Here is an 18,144-nt window from a genome sequence, read left to right on the forward strand (position 1 = left end):
GCTATACAGGTGGTTATCATGGTGGAAGATGCGCACAGAAGAATTTTGCAAGGAAGTGTTTCAATGTAAATGCCAGGCAACTGTTGTTATTGGCAGATGTATTGACAGTATGAGGTTTATGCATATTATTTGTCTGAATGTAAGCTGCAATACTGTCTGTATATAGAAATCGATATCAATGTTTTTAATTGAAGCCTTTATTTTTTTTCAAAGGTTCATAAATGATCTATTATAATTAAAGATTTACATTTATTATAGATTTATTAGGTTATGAATATATGCCCCCAATTATATTGTGAACATATACTTATGATGACTTGACATGCCAGAAACCTACTGCCTACACAACTAGCACATTTAAAGGGAAGTAATGGACAAGTTCACCACATTGAAAGAAATAAATATGCACAAAGACAATATATGAACCTGAACATGAAAAATGCGCATGATGGTTTAAGTATAGTCTGTCAGCCAATGACTGAAGAATGCATGAATGATGGTATTAAAAAAACAAAGTGAAATGTAATGCAAATCACAGAATTGAACTCCAGGTAGATACAGTAGCATGCATGTATTTTATAGTAGTCAAACTCCAAACTCATGAAATCCACCATAAATGCAAAATAAATAATGCAGATGCAGACGTTATGCACAGCAGTCTATGGACCAAATAGGATTAAACAGAACAAAGAATATTGTTTTAAAAATGATTTATACCAAAAACAAAACTACTGTAGAGTGATGAAGATGAAATGTTACACAAATCATAGTACTGACACTTACTGATGAGGATAATTGCTTGCATTTAGGCAATGTTGGAAGAATCGTGAATCACACTGGGAGAATGATCTTGAAGCAAAATAGAATCACTCCAACCACCACACCCCGATGCAGATGCATGTCAATTCCACATGATCCGGACACAACAGACACCTAACGTGCTAAACCATGTATTTTGAATAAATAATTTAGTAAATGGCAGCTTACCAAATTTGCATAAGTAGTCTGTCGAAGTGGCTCGTATAAATGTCAAAACATGGGCACATATTTATCCTAAAAACTATGCGGAAATTGCACGTTTACTTCATGGCATTTGAAGCAATCTTTTCTGTTGCTTTTCCTCTGCAATAGCCAGACCATTACTCTCCCTGGATTAGAGTCTGACCTTCTAACCAGCACCATATATTTACACAGGAAAACAAAGAATCTTTTGCAGTGCCGAGCATGCGGACACAATACGAACCATGGAAACATTTAGAAAATGACACTTAAGCGACCCCCAGTCTTCCACACAATAGCCTGCTCATTAACAAGCAGTTAATGAGGTGCCTTTACTTTCTTTCACACTAATTAAGCCCTGTCCAGCCAAGCTAAACAAAATGTATGAGCTTGGCAGAATGATTTTGCATCTATTATTTTTCCATTGGAACTGTATCCAACTAAACTCACTACACAACGAACAGTAAACAGCAACAGCCATTCATCATCGATATCAGGGAGCTTGAGGCTTCTGTACAAATGACCCCGGAAGAGTTTTATTGTTCCATTCATAATGGATAAAACCTTGGAGAGGAAATTGATGATAAAATTGAGCTTCTTTTTTTTTTCTCTCTCAGAGAAATAGCGCAAGCCATGGAAGGTGCGATAGCCTTGATTATTTTTATTTGGCCTTGGGGCGGTGTGAACATCAGAGTACCAGCCTAATGACAGCGTTTCAGGAATAAGAGAATATACCTGCTTCCACTGCTGTCACGGTGATGTTGTGCCAGCCTGCGGTCTCTCTGTCCAGGATCTTTCCCAGGGTGATGGCTCCTGTCACTGTATCGATGTTGAAGATCTTCTCTTGATCAGTGCCTCGGTCAATAGAGTACCTAATGGAAAACACAGTACATTATCATACTGAGCTCTACCCGGTCTGGCTGCCAGAACTGATAACTGCACTGAGGCAAAAGTCAGATTTTTTTCTCCCCAAAAAAAAAAGGGCTGAGGATTGTGGTTCGGTTCAGGCCGAGGCTCAGGGGATGTCCTAAAATGGAAGCCTAGCGACACATGCCCACCAAAATATGTCTTGCAAATGGACGATTCTAAAAGAAAATGATGAGCCAAGTAAAGAATGAATACAATATAATTAAGCATTTAGCTGGTATCTGAAAACTGTCACAGTTTCTGCTTCCCTAATGTTCTGTGGAAAAAGAGCTTCCCGGCCAACTGACACAGTGGCTAAAGGAGAGACCCCTGCAAACATGAAATTAATATTTCATACAGCACTCAGACAGAAACTAATACATTTCCAGTTTACAGAGGCACATTAGAAGTGGTCAGGGGAAGGTTCCCGAAGAGCTCCATTTCACTTTCACAAAGAGCTTCCATTTATTCTAAATTTGTGGTAGCCACCATGGTCATTTCAAGGAGGCCTCTAAACCACTAAAAGTTTTAAAATGTTGTTTTTTTTATTATTAATGTTTGTTATATTCTAAAGTTGCCAAAGGTTGTTTCAACATCTTTACCTGTGATGGGGTGACAGGGGTCTCTCAATCAACCATAACCCTACTGTATGTACTGCCATTACATTACTGCCATTACATTACATTACACTGCAATAGGCCCGTTCCCAAGACGGTGCTTCTATTGGTGGTATACTGTTATACTGATAACATTAGTGGTATTTCATAATGTAATTCACTCTAAATGCAGCAAATCAATAAACCTCTGTAACTGGATTTTTTTGTTTGCAAGTCAAATCAAAGATTACTGGGGAAATTAGTATGCTTTACAAGGGAAAGAAACATCTAGAAAAAACAAGAATACTGCACTCAATGGCTGACTTAGGTCTTCTCAAATAAGCCTACAGTACCAAAGTCTGTTTGTCCTTCACATGCAACCAATTACATATTGTGTGTAGCATGTACACAATAATGTGAATATGAGTTGAACATCAAATTCACAACTAATAGAAAACTAATTATCAGGCTATGCTAATTATTACACTAGATTTGTTTGTATTACAAAAAATGAATGGAATGTAATGTAATTATACTAATGATTATTTCTTCATTCCTTTAAAAATGCCTGCTTAAAGTAAATGTTGCAGAAAAAAATTTTGCTGTACAGAAAAAAAGTTTGCAGAATTACAATGAGCCTGCAGACAGAGTTAACACTTTTTGAATCCTATTCAGCAGCTGGCTAAAAAAAAACCACTGTATAAACAGAGGGAGCAGACCTATTACATGTGAAATATTGCTTAATTTTAAGGTAATGTGAGGCATGGAGGAGAGGAAATTGTTGATCAATTTGCGGATGCTCTGAAAATAACAACGGCAACAAAAAACAATAATATTAATCCTCCTGGTCCAAATCACGGTGGCACATTTCAAGCAGCTGTGTGCATTCCAATGGGCCCTCTGCCCTTGGTATGTGGCCCGTTGAATCTGCGTGGCATTAGCGTGTGTGAGTGATGGGGCTGTGGGCAGCAGGCGCTTGGTTAGCTCAGTCCAATAGAGATGATTAAAGTGGTACCGATGGGCATGGCCCACCGCCAGGAAAGCGAGCCAGCCACTGCGCTGTACTTTATTACACCTGGAGCTCTTTTCTGTTCAGCCTCATGCATTTTTAATGGAGGTAATTTGCACAGCCTGTGTGTGTGTGTGTGTGTGTGTGTGTGTGTCTGTGTGTGTGTGTGTGTGTGTGTGGGGCACTGTGGTAGTGCTGTGCTTCACATTTCTTTTTAACCATATCAGAGTACTGAAATCTCGATTTTCTGTAGACTTTTCTAAACAGCCGGTGCAAAATGAAACGAGATGAAATGAGTACAAAAAGCTTCAAACGGAACCGGTTAAAAAGAGAACAAGCAGGACTGTGCATGACATCTGGCACTGGGACACTGGCTGTAAGGAAAGCAGGACACAAACAAAGCATAAGCCTTATGCTTTGAACAAAATTATTTTCATATGAGAAAACTTGAATGAATTAAACACACACAGTAATTTACACATGCCATAAAACAGATAATAGAACATGCCACTAAGCACCCACTCGTGAACCATTTCATTTGCTGCGTGTAAGTTAAAGAGAGCTTTTAACAGGATACTGCATTTGCAGATGAACATTATGCAAGACTTTCTAGCTAGCTGCTTTGGCAAAAAAAAAAAAAAAAAAACATAGCCTCTTACTTAACTAAAGTGTTATACTACACCTACCACTGCAACTTCTAGTGAAAGCGGTAGTATTATTAACAGTAGAAGCAGTAACAACAACAACAATGTATAATTTTAAAAAAAAGGAAAAAATAAAAAATATGAGGGTGTGTATCAGCTTCACTGACAAACTTACTTTGTTAGTCTAGTCTTGTTTTGTGTGTCATTTTAGCTCACTAGACAGCATATTAAAGCTATTTACAGATTAGTAGTCACAAATCTGATAATGTCTGATGTCACCCCCATACGGACCCTGGATCAAGTAAATGATACCAGAACAGAAAACATTCCTTGCATTTCATAAAACTGGAAATGTTGATTAAGATGTAAGTGCCTTACAAATGTGTAAGGTTCAGTATTTTACTACAGGTGATCAACAATGTTAAACATGTTAGCCAAAGTTAGCTTTTTATTTCATATTATTCAGTCATTCACTTGGGTCTGAGAGGGAAAAAACAGCAATGGTAAATTTGTTCATTGTTCAGAATGTTTTTTTGTTTTTTTAAAAAAATTTCAATGTCAATTGAATTGAATTCAATGGCAATTGTCAATGTCACAAAACTGTCTGATTTTCTTCTTCCTTACGAGGCAGAATAGATGCTTAGCATTTAATTTAAACCGGACACAATCTTTCAGGCCCCGCCATAAACACAGACCCCCCCCACAACCCCAATTAATCTGTGTCAAACTTGGTTTTTAAGAAAGCAGCTCTGGTAAACAGATACTTTTGTTACCGCAAAAAAAGCGGGTAAATAATTTTCGGGGGGCCACAGCCGTTGAAGTGTTCACAGTAATGATGGTAAGACAGATGAGTGGGCACGTTAATGGGGCCACAGTACACTGAAGCCTCTGTGCTTTCCACCAGCACGTGCCTCTCCCCTTTCCTGGCCTGACACATCCATAACAGAATTATAACGAGATAATATGTATCCCGCTCAATCCTCGGCTAACGCGAGAGGCATTTGGCCCCCACAGGAAGTGGCGATTAAACACAGGCCACGGGCTGACTTTTGCCAGCCTCCCTCTTATTGAGCTGTTCAGCGGATAATAACCTCATGTGGACGGCGTCAAAGATCCGTAACAGCCCGGGTACGGCTCCAACGGTTCATCAAACTGACTGTATTTATCCACACATTTAAATAGGTTACTGTGGCACCACGACTCCATTATTTCTATACATTAGCTTAGAGTTTTTTCCCCTCTCTGTACTACATGACCATATAAAGACCCTGAAATAAACAATACTGATACATTGGTAGGTTACTTTACAATTACTTCTAGTACTTTCTGTTTATTTTACGTGTGGTATCGCAATGTGTTTTGGATTCTGTGATCTAGTGACTGATGTATGGTAGTATACTTGGCTTCCCTTGTCTAGTCAAGTTGCACAAGTTAATATGTGGTAGGGCTTGAATAATGTTATGCTTACAATTACGGGTCTGGGAGTGCTGTTAGCCTGGTCTGGCACTGTTGCTCATTTAGCTTTAATGGATACACTTTTACATTACATCACAGGCATTTAGCAGAGTGGCTTACATTGGTTACAGTTTTTTTATCCATTATCCATGTATACAGCTGGGTATTTACTGAGGCAAATGTGGGTTAAGTACCTTGCTCAAGGGTACAGTAGCAGTGCCCCAGCTGGGAATCAACCCGGCAACCTTTTGGTTACAAGTCCTGCTCCTTACCACTATGCTACACTGCCACCTCCGTGTAATGTAATGTAATGTAATGTAATGTAATGCAATGTAATGTAATGGCAGGTCATGTGTTTTTTGCAGGAACCGTGTCAGTCACATGGGCATACCTCACAGGGGCGTTCTCCATGTCAGGGTCCACCGCGGTCACGATGCCCACCAGCGCCCCGAGTCTGGCATCCTCCTGCACCTCCATCACCGCCCCCTCCGGCGGGCGGAAGATGGGTGGCTCGTCTGTGTCGGACACGCTGACCCGCACAATGGTCTGATCCCGGAAGGAGCCCAGGTCCACGAAACGGGGGTCCACGTGCTTGTTGACAGCCTCCACCACCACATTGTGGGTGCGCTTGCTCTCAAAGTCTAAGGGCTGAGAGGGAAAACGCATGGAGAGAGCAGATCAGTAGCCCTAATACTTATTACTGTGAAACAATGTGCCACTGAAGTCTGAAAAAGAAACATATGTACATAGTTATACATACATACATTCATGATCGACATTGTTCAGTGCTGAAACAAAAAACAGCAATAGAGGAATTTAACCTTATAAATACATACCTCATATCTACATGAAGTGATATATAAAGTATCAGTCAAAAGTTTGGACACACCTACCTAGAAGAGTATTATGGAATAATGGCATTATGCAGGGACTAAAAAACTGTTAAACAAATCAAACCTGTCTTATTTTTAAAAAGAAATTCATACATAGGATTCAACTTCACTGTTCATGTTTGTCTCAGAAACACATTTCAAGAATTTAAGTATAAGTCTTTAGATCAACATGTCTTTGAATGCATGCTTCCCATTACCTTAATAAGGTGTGTCCAAATTTTTGACTGGTACTGTAGCTATGAAGTAGTACCATCGGTAAATATATATGTATGTTGTATTTTATGTATTTTAATTCATCTTATTTACCAAAGGTACTACTCCATACCTACGTATCATATTAGAAGTGTACCTATCTAGCCAATCACAGATCATGGTGCAGGGAAACAGTGAAAGGCTCTGGGCTTGAACACACCTTTCGGATGGTGATAATGGCCTCCTGCGTGTCTGCATCAGTGGTGACACGGAAGAGCTCCCCGCCTTCCTCGTCTTTAATAAGGTAGCTCATGTCCGTGTTCTCGCCCATATCAGCATCCGTGGCCATCACCCTCCCCACAGGTGTCCCCACTGCTGCCCCCTCCGAAACAGAGAACTGGTACATCTCTGGCGGGGGGGAACAAAAGCATTGTTAATGCTGAACACAAAGTCATTACCGTGGAATACATCAAAGCTCTGATTTCAGTTAAGCAGAAAGTTCAAATACTGTTCACGATCAGCTGCAATCCGCAGGCCCCTTTGTCCTCTTTATTGTTGGTAAAGTTTTTGCAAATATGAAAATCCAATTATAGGGTTTTGTAACCACTTGTTTGATGTCCCGCGATCTCATTTTCTTGTCTTCTTCCCCAGCTCTGGCCAGTCTATTGTGGTCCAGTAGGGGTTTTCCTCATTACCATATTACACAATTTCAAAACCTAACACGGGTATTCACCAAACCTCAACCCACACATACACTATCAACAATTACAATGTAAAACTGCCGTGCACATCAATATGACAAAGCAAAGTAAGTCTGTGCAAAATATCCTCTATGTGGCACTGCCATATGTGTACCTTAAAAAGACAAACAGCTTTGCACTACTGCAAGGTGATGACATAAAGATCATTCCTGCTCACAGCCTTCATGATAGACTCAAATTCTCAAATAATCATCACCATTTTAAAGGTCTGGTGTTTCCACTATTAAGTGACATGACTTATTTATTAAAGCAGAAAAAGAGAAAGTGTGCTGGTAGTACCTGTAATAACATTTACATTTACATTTACATTTATTCATTTGGCAGATGCTTTTATCCAAAGTGACTTACAAGTCAGAATAAACTGGAAAGGTAACGGTGTTCTGTTTTTTTTGTAAACATTATAAGCTTTTAAATGCTCCTCTTCAAGTCTCCAGATTTGTTGTTTTCAAATATATATCCATAATTTATAGTAAAATAAAGTTTACTGTTTTCCTGGCTAGAGTGCTGTAAAATCAAAATGTACATTTTATTAGCTGTTTACTACTTTACCTTATTGATATGTTCATTAGAGGACAGAAAAAAACATAAAAGCATATATTAGATGGTTTTTCCCTAACAGTATAAACAAGTCCTTTAAATTGAGTGTGACCTCAAAGACCTCATTACCACACTAAGAGCTCCTGCATTTTTTCCTAAGACACTTTTCTACGAAATATAACTCAGAGGCCCCACCCCCAAAAATTATTTTTGTATGTTTACAAGCAGGAGTCCTAGGAATCAATACTTTATGACATAAACAAACATAAAAGTGGATTTCCGTTTTGAAAAGTAAGGCACGTAATTTCTTTCACAGATACACTTAAGCAGAAAAAGAATACAGGGGCACCACATAAGTAAGTAATTGCTTATAACTATATATATATACATAATTATAACTCAATGTACAAGTGAACATTTACTGACTATGGTTTGTTTGTTTAACCTATTTTTAACTGCACCATAAATTGGTGTGACCAGCTATGGCCTACCTAGGCTCTGCCTAACACGCCTGTTGGCCCTAGCTGCAACCATATCAACATATATTAGGAAAAGAACCATTTCAGAGACATTTGTTGTTGTTCAGCTGTTGCTGTTGTTGCTCATTCTTTTGTGTGTGTGTGTGTGAGTGTCAGCAGCTTTGCATTTCAAAACAAATGTATTATCTCATTTTTAGTTTATGACACTAATGGTAGGAAAGGACTTCATACCATAGTTATACTAGTCCTGGCTGATGACAGATCTAATTCCATTTCTACAGTATCCTGCAATGCATACACCTGCTGTGTGTAGGGCAGGGTATAAAACCTACATGAATCTGGGTAAATGTAAGCACTTAGCATTCAATGCCACAATGTGTACTTAACACAGCTGAAACCTTTCCAAAGGATCCATAATTACAGCTACAAAGTATCAGTTCAGCTTATGAAGAGAGCCATTGCTGTGAGAGGTATTCTTACCAAAACACATTCCATGATACCAGCTATATTTTTTTTCAAAGGAACAATGATCTAAGCAGACGTATAACTGAAAAGTGTTAGTCAGCTTGGAATGTGTACTTGAATAAGTAATATACTAGTATTTTCATTCTTAAAACAGATGCTGACTAAAAATGCAAAATTACTATTACTGATGAGAGCACTTACAATTCTACAGTATGTTACTTTATTTTTTGCCTCGCAGACATCATAAGCATGTGGTTTGCATTTTATGTATTAACTACATATACTAACCTGGTAGCACCTAGCTGCAAATATTCAGCAAGGAAAGGAGAACCTACAGACACTGCAGAGAGCATTTGTGCTATGCATTCAAATTCAAATTACTAAAAAAAATCTCTTTGTAAGACTGTTACAGTACTCCTATAAGAATATTTTATGCATCTCCTCAGATGTGAATGTCATTGTTTTCTGACTTTGTGTACCTCAGTTGATAAATATTGCAAAAAAAACAATAATAAAAGAACAGTGTGAAAATAAGACATTCTCGCATATTTACTTGGTGTTGTGTGAGATTTGTCTGCTACTCGGCATATCTTTGCTCTTTTGCTGGAGCCTGAGTTGTACATTTTCGCTTCAAACAAACCTGCAGAGAACTCTTTACGTCAGTAGCCTTGGCAACTGTTCTTTTGAGAATACTTCTGCAGAGTCCAAAGCAGTGCCAGCCATGGAAAGTCTTGTTTATTGCTGTGCCTTAAAGCCTCAGCTTACAATTTTCCTTGGGGTTCCCAAACTGAATGTGCTGTTTTTTTTGGGCACTTTAAAACATGAATACCAAACAAAAATCACACAACTCTTTGGGACTTTGAGGAACTGTTTTCAAAAGACCCTACAAAGACAATCACTTTTCACCTGAGAAGGGGAACGAGAACCACGGAGAGATGAAAGCAAAGTGATGTGAAAAAGTTTATGCCTGAATGAGACACCATATCTCGACGCCGTTATAACAATGATGCTGTCTACACAGAGAGAAGAAAATGCTGGATGAAATATGCCAATAACAGGCCGTACACCCAAGCTTTTACCGTCCAGGGGCCTGGTAAACACATGAGCCTTCTCAGTGTGTCTCCTAGTCACCGGTGTTTTAAATGAAACACCCACTAGGTGATCTCTTATACCTGTATTATGATACAAAGCATTTTCTAGAGGGTCATTCTCACTCACAATCATTTCGTTCAAAATCTGTCTGTCTGAGGGATTGTCAGTGGACTGTTACCAGTGAGGACACACGCTGTATCCATGATTGCTATACGTACGACAGAATTTTTGAAGCTAAACAAAAGTGCCACTTAAAGTTCATTCCCCACTCTTCCAATAAGTCTCCACGTCTGTGGGCCATAAACACAATCTGCAGCTAAATTTGGCATCAGAGGGCTTCGCCTCACAACCAGCAAAACCTCTTTAAATTGATTCTATTGAGCGGCTAAAACACATCATACAATTTGCATTGTTCTGCATATCAACTAAAAGGAAGCTTAGCCTTTCTAAAGACTTGGCTTTTTTCCTCCACTGCAAATTACTCACTTTGTGGAAAGCGTGGTGGATTGTCATTGACATCCGTGATCACTATGGTCACGGTAGTAGAGCCGGAGAGACCGCCCATTTGGCCTGCCATGTCCGTCGCCTTGACAACCAGCTCGTAGCGGTCCTGTGTTTCTCGGTCCAGATCAGCCACTGCAGTAAGAATCACTCCTGTAGATAAGATAGATGGAAAGGTCACATGATTGACTTGAGCTTCCGAATACATCACTGCGTGTCCTGCCACCACCAGTAGGTGGAGCAGCAATGTTTTTGATCACTCCTGTATGCCTTTTTCTCTGCCCAACTGTCTGTAAACAGGCTAATTAAAAACATTAAGTAATTAAGTGAATTGATTTTCTGTGGGACAAGGAAGAAATTATTTGATTTTAGGACTGATACGACTGTGCAGGACGGCAGAGGCATGTACTGTATCGAGTGCTACTCTAGTTCTAGGAGTAACTTGTTTCCTCAACTACTTAATTTTTCATTACTTCTGAATAATTCAAAATGCTATATGAAATAGCCAATCGAGTCTAATTAAGAACCATTTCAGAAATGCAAGGACACATTTTGTCAAAACTTATTGGTCCAAACTTACAAAGTCAATGGTGATTCACCCAAGGTGAGGCTCAAAATAAATTAATTATGAATTTGGACAGGATGAAAATCTCAAGAAAGTTTAAAAGTGCATTTTTTTTAGAAAATAGCTCCCACAAACATCTGAGTGTCCTCATGGGCTTCCTTAACCATATAAATGTAAATTCAGTCTAGTTTCTGAACTCACAGCCATGTCCCTCAAACAGTTCTCCAAATGCAACAACTAGCAGGTGTTCCCGCACTCCCACGCATTCATATATACAGTATCTAGCCGGTGCTCAGACCCCAGAAGTTCATTTCATTATTTGATAACAGACTACCGGGCACGGTCACCTTAGCAATTTACATGGGGAGCAGACAACATTAACGATATAGCAAAAAACATTAGGAGGATGCGGTTGTCTGGGGGGCCCAGATACGTGTGGCTATGAATTTTAGGCTCCGGCACTGATGTGTATCTCCAGCCACATGCTCTCCTGCATAATTGCAGTTCATCATCACCACCGATACACATATTCGCATTGCAAAGTAGGCGATGAAGAGTTTAAAAAAAAAAAAAAAGAAGAAAAGATCAGTATGCAAATTCCTGGCATTTGACAGGAAGCCATACTGCCTGTACCTGCATACTGAAGCTGCAAAGGTGGCAGATTTACTCCAGTGATTGAATGAGAAAAATAAAGGCTATAAAGCTGACAGTAAGCCACCTCAATAATTTGCGTGATTATGTGCGCACTCAGACTTAAAACCCTCATGCTCCTCTACCTGCTGGCCAAACTTATGTTGTTCTAGTGCACTAAAACATGGGCCTATTCTCTAAGCAGTCAGTGACAAAACTGGAGAACAATACAGTTGTATTCCTTGTTGGGATTTTTTGGTTTCTCCTACCAGGCTCAAGAGTTGCGTTACAGTCATAAGTGACAGCACTGTCCAGTTCGGAAACTGAGTAGTTTTAAGGGTAAATCTGGATATCTTAAGCTTGAAAACCTTAAGCCACCATGCACCTGTTTGATGATGCAGGCAGGCCCTACTAATACCCAGAAATTTCCTTCAGACTGAACAACAAAATGCTAAAATATCTACCTACAGCAATCACCTGATAAATGTATATAAATATTTCACTTTTTTGGACGAACTTCCCCGTTTATAAATAAAGTATTTGCCCATTAACCTCATTGAAGTTGCACACAGAAATTGAAGTTGCAGAATCCAATGAAATTGTAAGTTGAATTGAAGTCAAATTAACCGACTGAGATCAAAAATCACTGCTAATTGAGCTGAAGAAATGACACAGGCACATAACAAACAAACAAAAAAACCCATGTTATTCAATAAGAAGGTGCTACTTGGAAGACATAGATCTGAAAAGCACACAGCGGCCCATCTCTCATCAGTAACCTTTTCCATGTTCACCTATTTCACTGGCTCCAGCACACAGAGAGCTTGTGGAGAGGGCAGACGGAGCCCCGGCAAGTCAGGGTCATTCATCATCCAGGCACCACGGCCAACCAAATCAAACCCAGGAGACCAAAAAAAGAAATCATTAAAAGTTTACTGCTTCCCCCCAGGGCCTACTTTGCAGACAACAGAGTCTGCAGTACGGCTGAAACATTCCATTGTTCTCTGTTTGAACTTACCTTCTGTGAACAGGTCTATCTCTAAGTGAAGCAGATCATCATCATGCACTAACACATGTTGTTAACAATGGCAACTCAGCAAAGACCATGGTACGGAAAGGAGGAAAGGGAAGAAAATAATGACATAATATTTAATCATGAAGAAAAGGTGTTATTACAGTATTATTTGATACTATATTTGACATCTCACACACACACACATACACACACACACGCACACACACACACACACACACACACACACACACACACACACACACACACACACACACACACACATTTGTGGGGATTCCTTCATCAGCTGTCCATCCCCCTCTTAACAAGGTCAGTTTGGGCAGTGCCCTACATTACAGAGGTCAATGAGTTTATATGAATGTATGGGAAGGTATACCACCATCGCAGCTAAGAGTGGTTTTGTGTGTGTAGCACCATACTTACCAGTCTGGTTGTCCACAGTGAAGAATTTCTCCCCTTCCAGCACACTGTACACCACCCTGGCACTGCTTCCATACGTGGGGTCGTCTGCGTCTGAAGCGGTCACCTTCATCACTGACGTTCCTGCAAGACAACCCGCAAACAGCATGGGCCGCCAGCCGCACCTCACACCAATCACTTGATCACATCGAGTGTTCTGCACCGTGTGTAGAGGCTAAAGAAGCCAGTTTAAAGCTAAAGCATTTTGTGTTAAAATCCCAAGTGGGGGGTAACACCAGGGTCTTAACCTGGATTGCTTCACTAAATATACAACTGTACAAGTCAGTAATAATTAAGTTGCAATTTCATGCCAGGAAATTTTACAGTAATAATTGTAATTTTACAGTGATAATAATTTCCACTGCTTACAACATGTGAAAATGGTGTCTCAGAAAAGACAAAAGGTGATTCTTTATGGCATTCTGGTCTTGTGTCACTGCCCATTTTGAGCCATGAACATGTATTTGGTGTTCATTCAACTCAACATTTGAACCAAGGGAGGGGGTGAATACCGTATTTCAGCGTTATTTCAATGGAGTAGTCACAGATTCCTCACCTTCAATGAGGTGGAAAATGCTGAGGAATAGATCATCACACGTTCAGTTGTCAATGGACACAGTAAATTATCAGTGATTAATTTAAGCAATTAATTTGTTTTCATTGAACGAGTCAGATGTCGATTTGATACATTACTTTATTCCAGTGGTGCCAGAGACAACTCTATGAAACATGTGCTTTCTATTTTCCAATGAAAAGGATCCGGTGAAATGAGCGTATTTACATTTAGATGGTTGCACATTTATTACAAATATTTCCTTCACTGCTTTAGTCAGAGTTATAGCGCAGGCAGCAGACTATACAGCTTAATGGACCAAAGTCCTCAGGGGAACCATCATCTAAAAGCACAAACCCTTCTCTGTGAAAACAAGAAGAGTAACACCTTGTTTGTAGACAGGATTTGTAGTGGCAATGGCACTCAAGGACAGACGCAGCCCTCTTTCCTAGTGATGCAATAGGTAATTACTGACAGCTGGTGTTGTCCACAAAGGTCACAGCTGTAGCCTTCCGAGAGACCTGTCATGCTACTGTCCAGCCACATAATAGCGGCAAGGTAATTACGCTAATTAGAAGGATGTGTCAGAATGCTGTTTGTTTCCTGTCATGGCTGGGGGCTCCCAGGGGAGCTGAGGGAAATGATGGGGTTGGGGGAGGGGGAGAAATTATCATTAAACCTATCGTTGCCATTATCTCCAGTTTCTCTGATGTGAGGCTGTCTATTGGTTGCTTCCTCCCTCCCCCCTCCCCCTTGAAATAAATGCCAACCCCCACAATTCCATGCACAGTCTATTCTCTTTGTGTTCCTGGTGGTGAATACTGCCCTTTCGAACAAATATATGTCAGTTTTGACCTCATCTCATCTCGTGGAGGAAACTCAAGTCCCGGTCATTGTGATTAAGAGCTAAATTACAGACTAGCCATCTTCCTTTAAATGAGAAACCTATGACAGATATCTCTGTTTTCAACCACACATCCTATTTTTCCACGTAAATTTAACAGAATTTTAAGTATATTTACAAAAATCTGTGATGGCAGAGAAAACTGTATCCTAAGAGACTGACAAACCTGACAAATTCTAGGAAACTGAGAAACATTTACAATGATGAATCAATTCTGAATCAATAGACATTATGTTGCACCTGCTTCCAAATATACTGTATTTTGAAAAGGGAGACCACACCGATTGATTATTCTGATCTCGATTACATTGATCTCGATCTTAGCTTAGCCCTTAGAGTAAATAATGGCCATTTGGAAAATTCATAGGTTGAACATTATGTCTGTTTCATGCAGACAGTAATGCACATGCACAATGCAATCCAAATTCAGATAATGATGACCCTCTCAGACATCAGTCTTTTTCCACATGATTTCAAGCTGTCATTCTTCTTTCCCTGAGCCCAGCTCCCGCTTGCCTGCCGTTTTCTATGTCAGACTTATTCAAGGAATGTAGTAATGAAATGTGAAAGTCAAATTCTTGGAAACCATTGCAAGCAGGTATGTCTAATACCTACACAAGCTATGATGATACATTTGTTCTACCATGGTTAATCAAATGGCATTACTAATATTATGAGCTAATTTTACAAATATTATGAGCTAATTTTAAAACGTTGATTTGTTAGCGAATTGCTGCATAGCTACCATTTTTTCAGGACTGTATAATAAGGCTATTCTCAATTCTGTACTGAAATAATAATAAAAAATCCCCCAAATGCCAGTACTCCTTTTCATTCCTTTTTTGCTTGTGATTTTTGAGGATAAAATGCCTTTGCTTCTGGTATAAATTGTGGGCAGATTCTAAATCTCATCAAGCTGATTTGATCCTACCACAGCCTCAACAGAGGTGAGACAACACCATCTTTTAGTTAGTCCATCATTACTACTCCTTCATGTTTTTAATCTAAAGGCTTTGTAATTTTGTCATGAACTAATTCACATTTAAAACCACAACAGTCAGCAGCTTTGTCATGTAACCCAGGCAAATCACAGGTAGCTACCGGGTATTTAGCAGAAAATAATTCATTTAGTTATGTGCTAATAGCTAGTTATAAATCCTCCACACTGCCGAAGATTGTAACGCATCATTCCCACCCACAGCTAATAACAGTGCATCAAAGATATAATACTATGTATGTATGGTCCCCTTGAGCACAATAGGATGTCGTTCTTAGGTGCTGAACAATCTGACAACTAATCTAGATCGGTCATTCACAGAATCCTTAACATTTCTACCAATTGTTTTATCATTCCTTTTGTTAAACTCAGCTACATCTATGAGAGAGTAAATAACTAAACAGTCAGAATTATATCCTTTGATCACCATTGGTCATTTCAAAACAGGTTGCATGAATATTTAAAAGTGGGATGCTAAAAAACTAGACAAGTTTTTATTTTTTTCCAGCAAGTAAGATTTGTTCATTCTGCACACCTAGATGCACTCTAGTAACAGGAAAGTCATTCCTTTTTATAGGATTACTTTCTTATCTTAATTTTCCCTAGGTAATAATCAGCATGAAGCTCAGCTGTTTTAGGCACTTGGATATGCCGTCGGTGAAAGCACTATATAAATGCAAATGCTTCTTTATTGTGTTCATATTAAAAAGGAAGTGGGTGTTGGATCTACAGCTCTTCATAATCGGCTGCCTCGACTTTCATAAGAAATCATTAGTTAGTGGTTGGCCTGCGTGTCTGTCTTAAGCAGCTACTCATATCCTAGTTGTTGTGACAGGTTCATGGGAAAACAATAAAACTTTAAAGACTTTTTGGTCCTTCAGTGAGCACCGCACAGCAGAATTCACAGATATGTGTCCAATGACAAAATTACAACATTTCTTAGATTTCTCTTTACAAGTAATGCATCTCTTTCCATTATACTTGGGACTTTTGTTAAAGATATATTTGATATAAGGTTTTTATAAGTAAAAACAAATCTTAATGAATGCAATGTTTGCCTGAAATTGCTGTCACAAACACATTTCATCAGGAAAAAGTGTGTCATGTTATGATTACGTGTTGTGTATGAGCGGTTGCAGTGTGGTTTGAATGCGGCTTGTTTGTCGGTGACTTCTGTTCATCTTTGTGATCTGTCAGGTTTGTGTTGTTGAATCATTTGTATGGTGTTGTTTCAGGCATGTCTTGTGGGTGGTGCAATATTCCGCAGCTTGTTAGTTCTCTTGTGCAGCGCTTTCAAGTCAAACCATCAATGCAGTTCCTCCTGCTTTTGTGTATCATTACAAGCATTTGAGTGATTTGCAGTTTTTTGTTGGAATTTAAGTTCTTGCTTAAGTGAGCACTGTTGTAGCAGTAGGCCTTAATTCAACATACAATTTTCTCTGATGAGAGCTTACATTATTTTGCAGAAAACTTTTTTTTCAAGTCAATCTACTCAGCTTTAATATTTAGGTCCTGGCTGTATCTACTTTGGTCCCCGCTCACAGAATTTCATTGGTTGACCTGACTCGATGGACAGGAAGAATACCCACGGAATAATAATGTCACTAAAACTGCCGAATGTGGCTTTGACTGGCAAAATAAATTGTCATACTAGATGAAGAAATGAGCAGATTCAACAAAAATTCATCATACGTGGTTATTCTTTGTTTTCATTGAAGCATTTCATTAGTATTTTAACATTTGAAAATTTACTGTGCACTGTTAATTCATTGATTAAATCAAATAACCAGATAAATATAGCTGTTGGTGTTTTAAAGCCCAAGGCGAACTGGAGTTTGAGAACCTGAAACAGAACTGCTGAATTCAAAATGCTGTGCTCCAGAAATGGCAAAGTATCAGGGAGCTTAGGCCACCATAAATTTTAACTATTCACCTATTAGTTTGGCAGTAGGACCTTGGGGATACAGTCAGTAATTGCCTTGAAGCTAAGCTCCATCATTGAGTATACTTACTCTTGCCAAAAGGTGCACATTATCTGATGAAATCCTGCAAACTTGGAATGTGACCAAAACCATGATACCATTGGTATACTGGTAAAGACAGACAGGAAAGACATATGAAATATTTTATAAGGCATTAAATTATCAATTTTATATAACATACCAAATTTTCTTTTCATCTGCTTTTGTATCATTCACCAGATAATTTACCAATATGGGATGTAATCTTAATCTTCTGCCCTGTCATTTTTAGACTGGATACTTAATGATCTTCAGTTTAACGAATTTGGCACATCCTCCCATAATATCGTCCCATGATTAGTTATTTCAATGAACTGCCTTTGGAAAGCACATTACAGCACCACAGTTTCACACAATCGCAGCAGATGTTAAAATGACAAGCGAAAAAGGGAGAGATATAGAGAAAGATGTAACAAGAAGCGAAGATAGCAACCGCCACAAAGAAAGAAGAAT

The 18,144-nt window shown here is 39.1% G+C and overlaps 1 protein-coding gene across 1 annotated transcript in view; it reads right to left on the minus strand.

The window, feature by feature from the left end:
- Positions 1-18,144, minus strand: part of LOC118778853 (cadherin-22-like) — a 103,131-nt gene that overhangs the window by 58,484 nt on the left and 26,503 nt on the right. Inside the window, exons 3-7 of the mRNA XM_036530615.1 lie at positions 13,181-13,300; positions 10,515-10,682; positions 6,915-7,102; positions 6,001-6,257; positions 1,735-1,871 (exon numbers count right to left, since the gene is read on the minus strand). Of these exons, the coding sequence (XP_036386508.1) occupies positions 1,735-1,871; positions 6,001-6,257; positions 6,915-7,102; positions 10,515-10,682; positions 13,181-13,300 (870 nt within the window). The remainder of the gene's footprint in view (positions 1-1,734; positions 1,872-6,000; positions 6,258-6,914; positions 7,103-10,514; positions 10,683-13,180; positions 13,301-18,144) is intronic.

Source organism: Megalops cyprinoides, chromosome 6 (genome assembly GCF_013368585.1).
Source record: "Megalops cyprinoides isolate fMegCyp1 chromosome 6, fMegCyp1.pri, whole genome shotgun sequence".
In the NCBI taxonomy this organism is placed as follows: Eukaryota; Metazoa; Chordata; class Actinopteri; order Elopiformes; family Megalopidae; genus Megalops; species Megalops cyprinoides.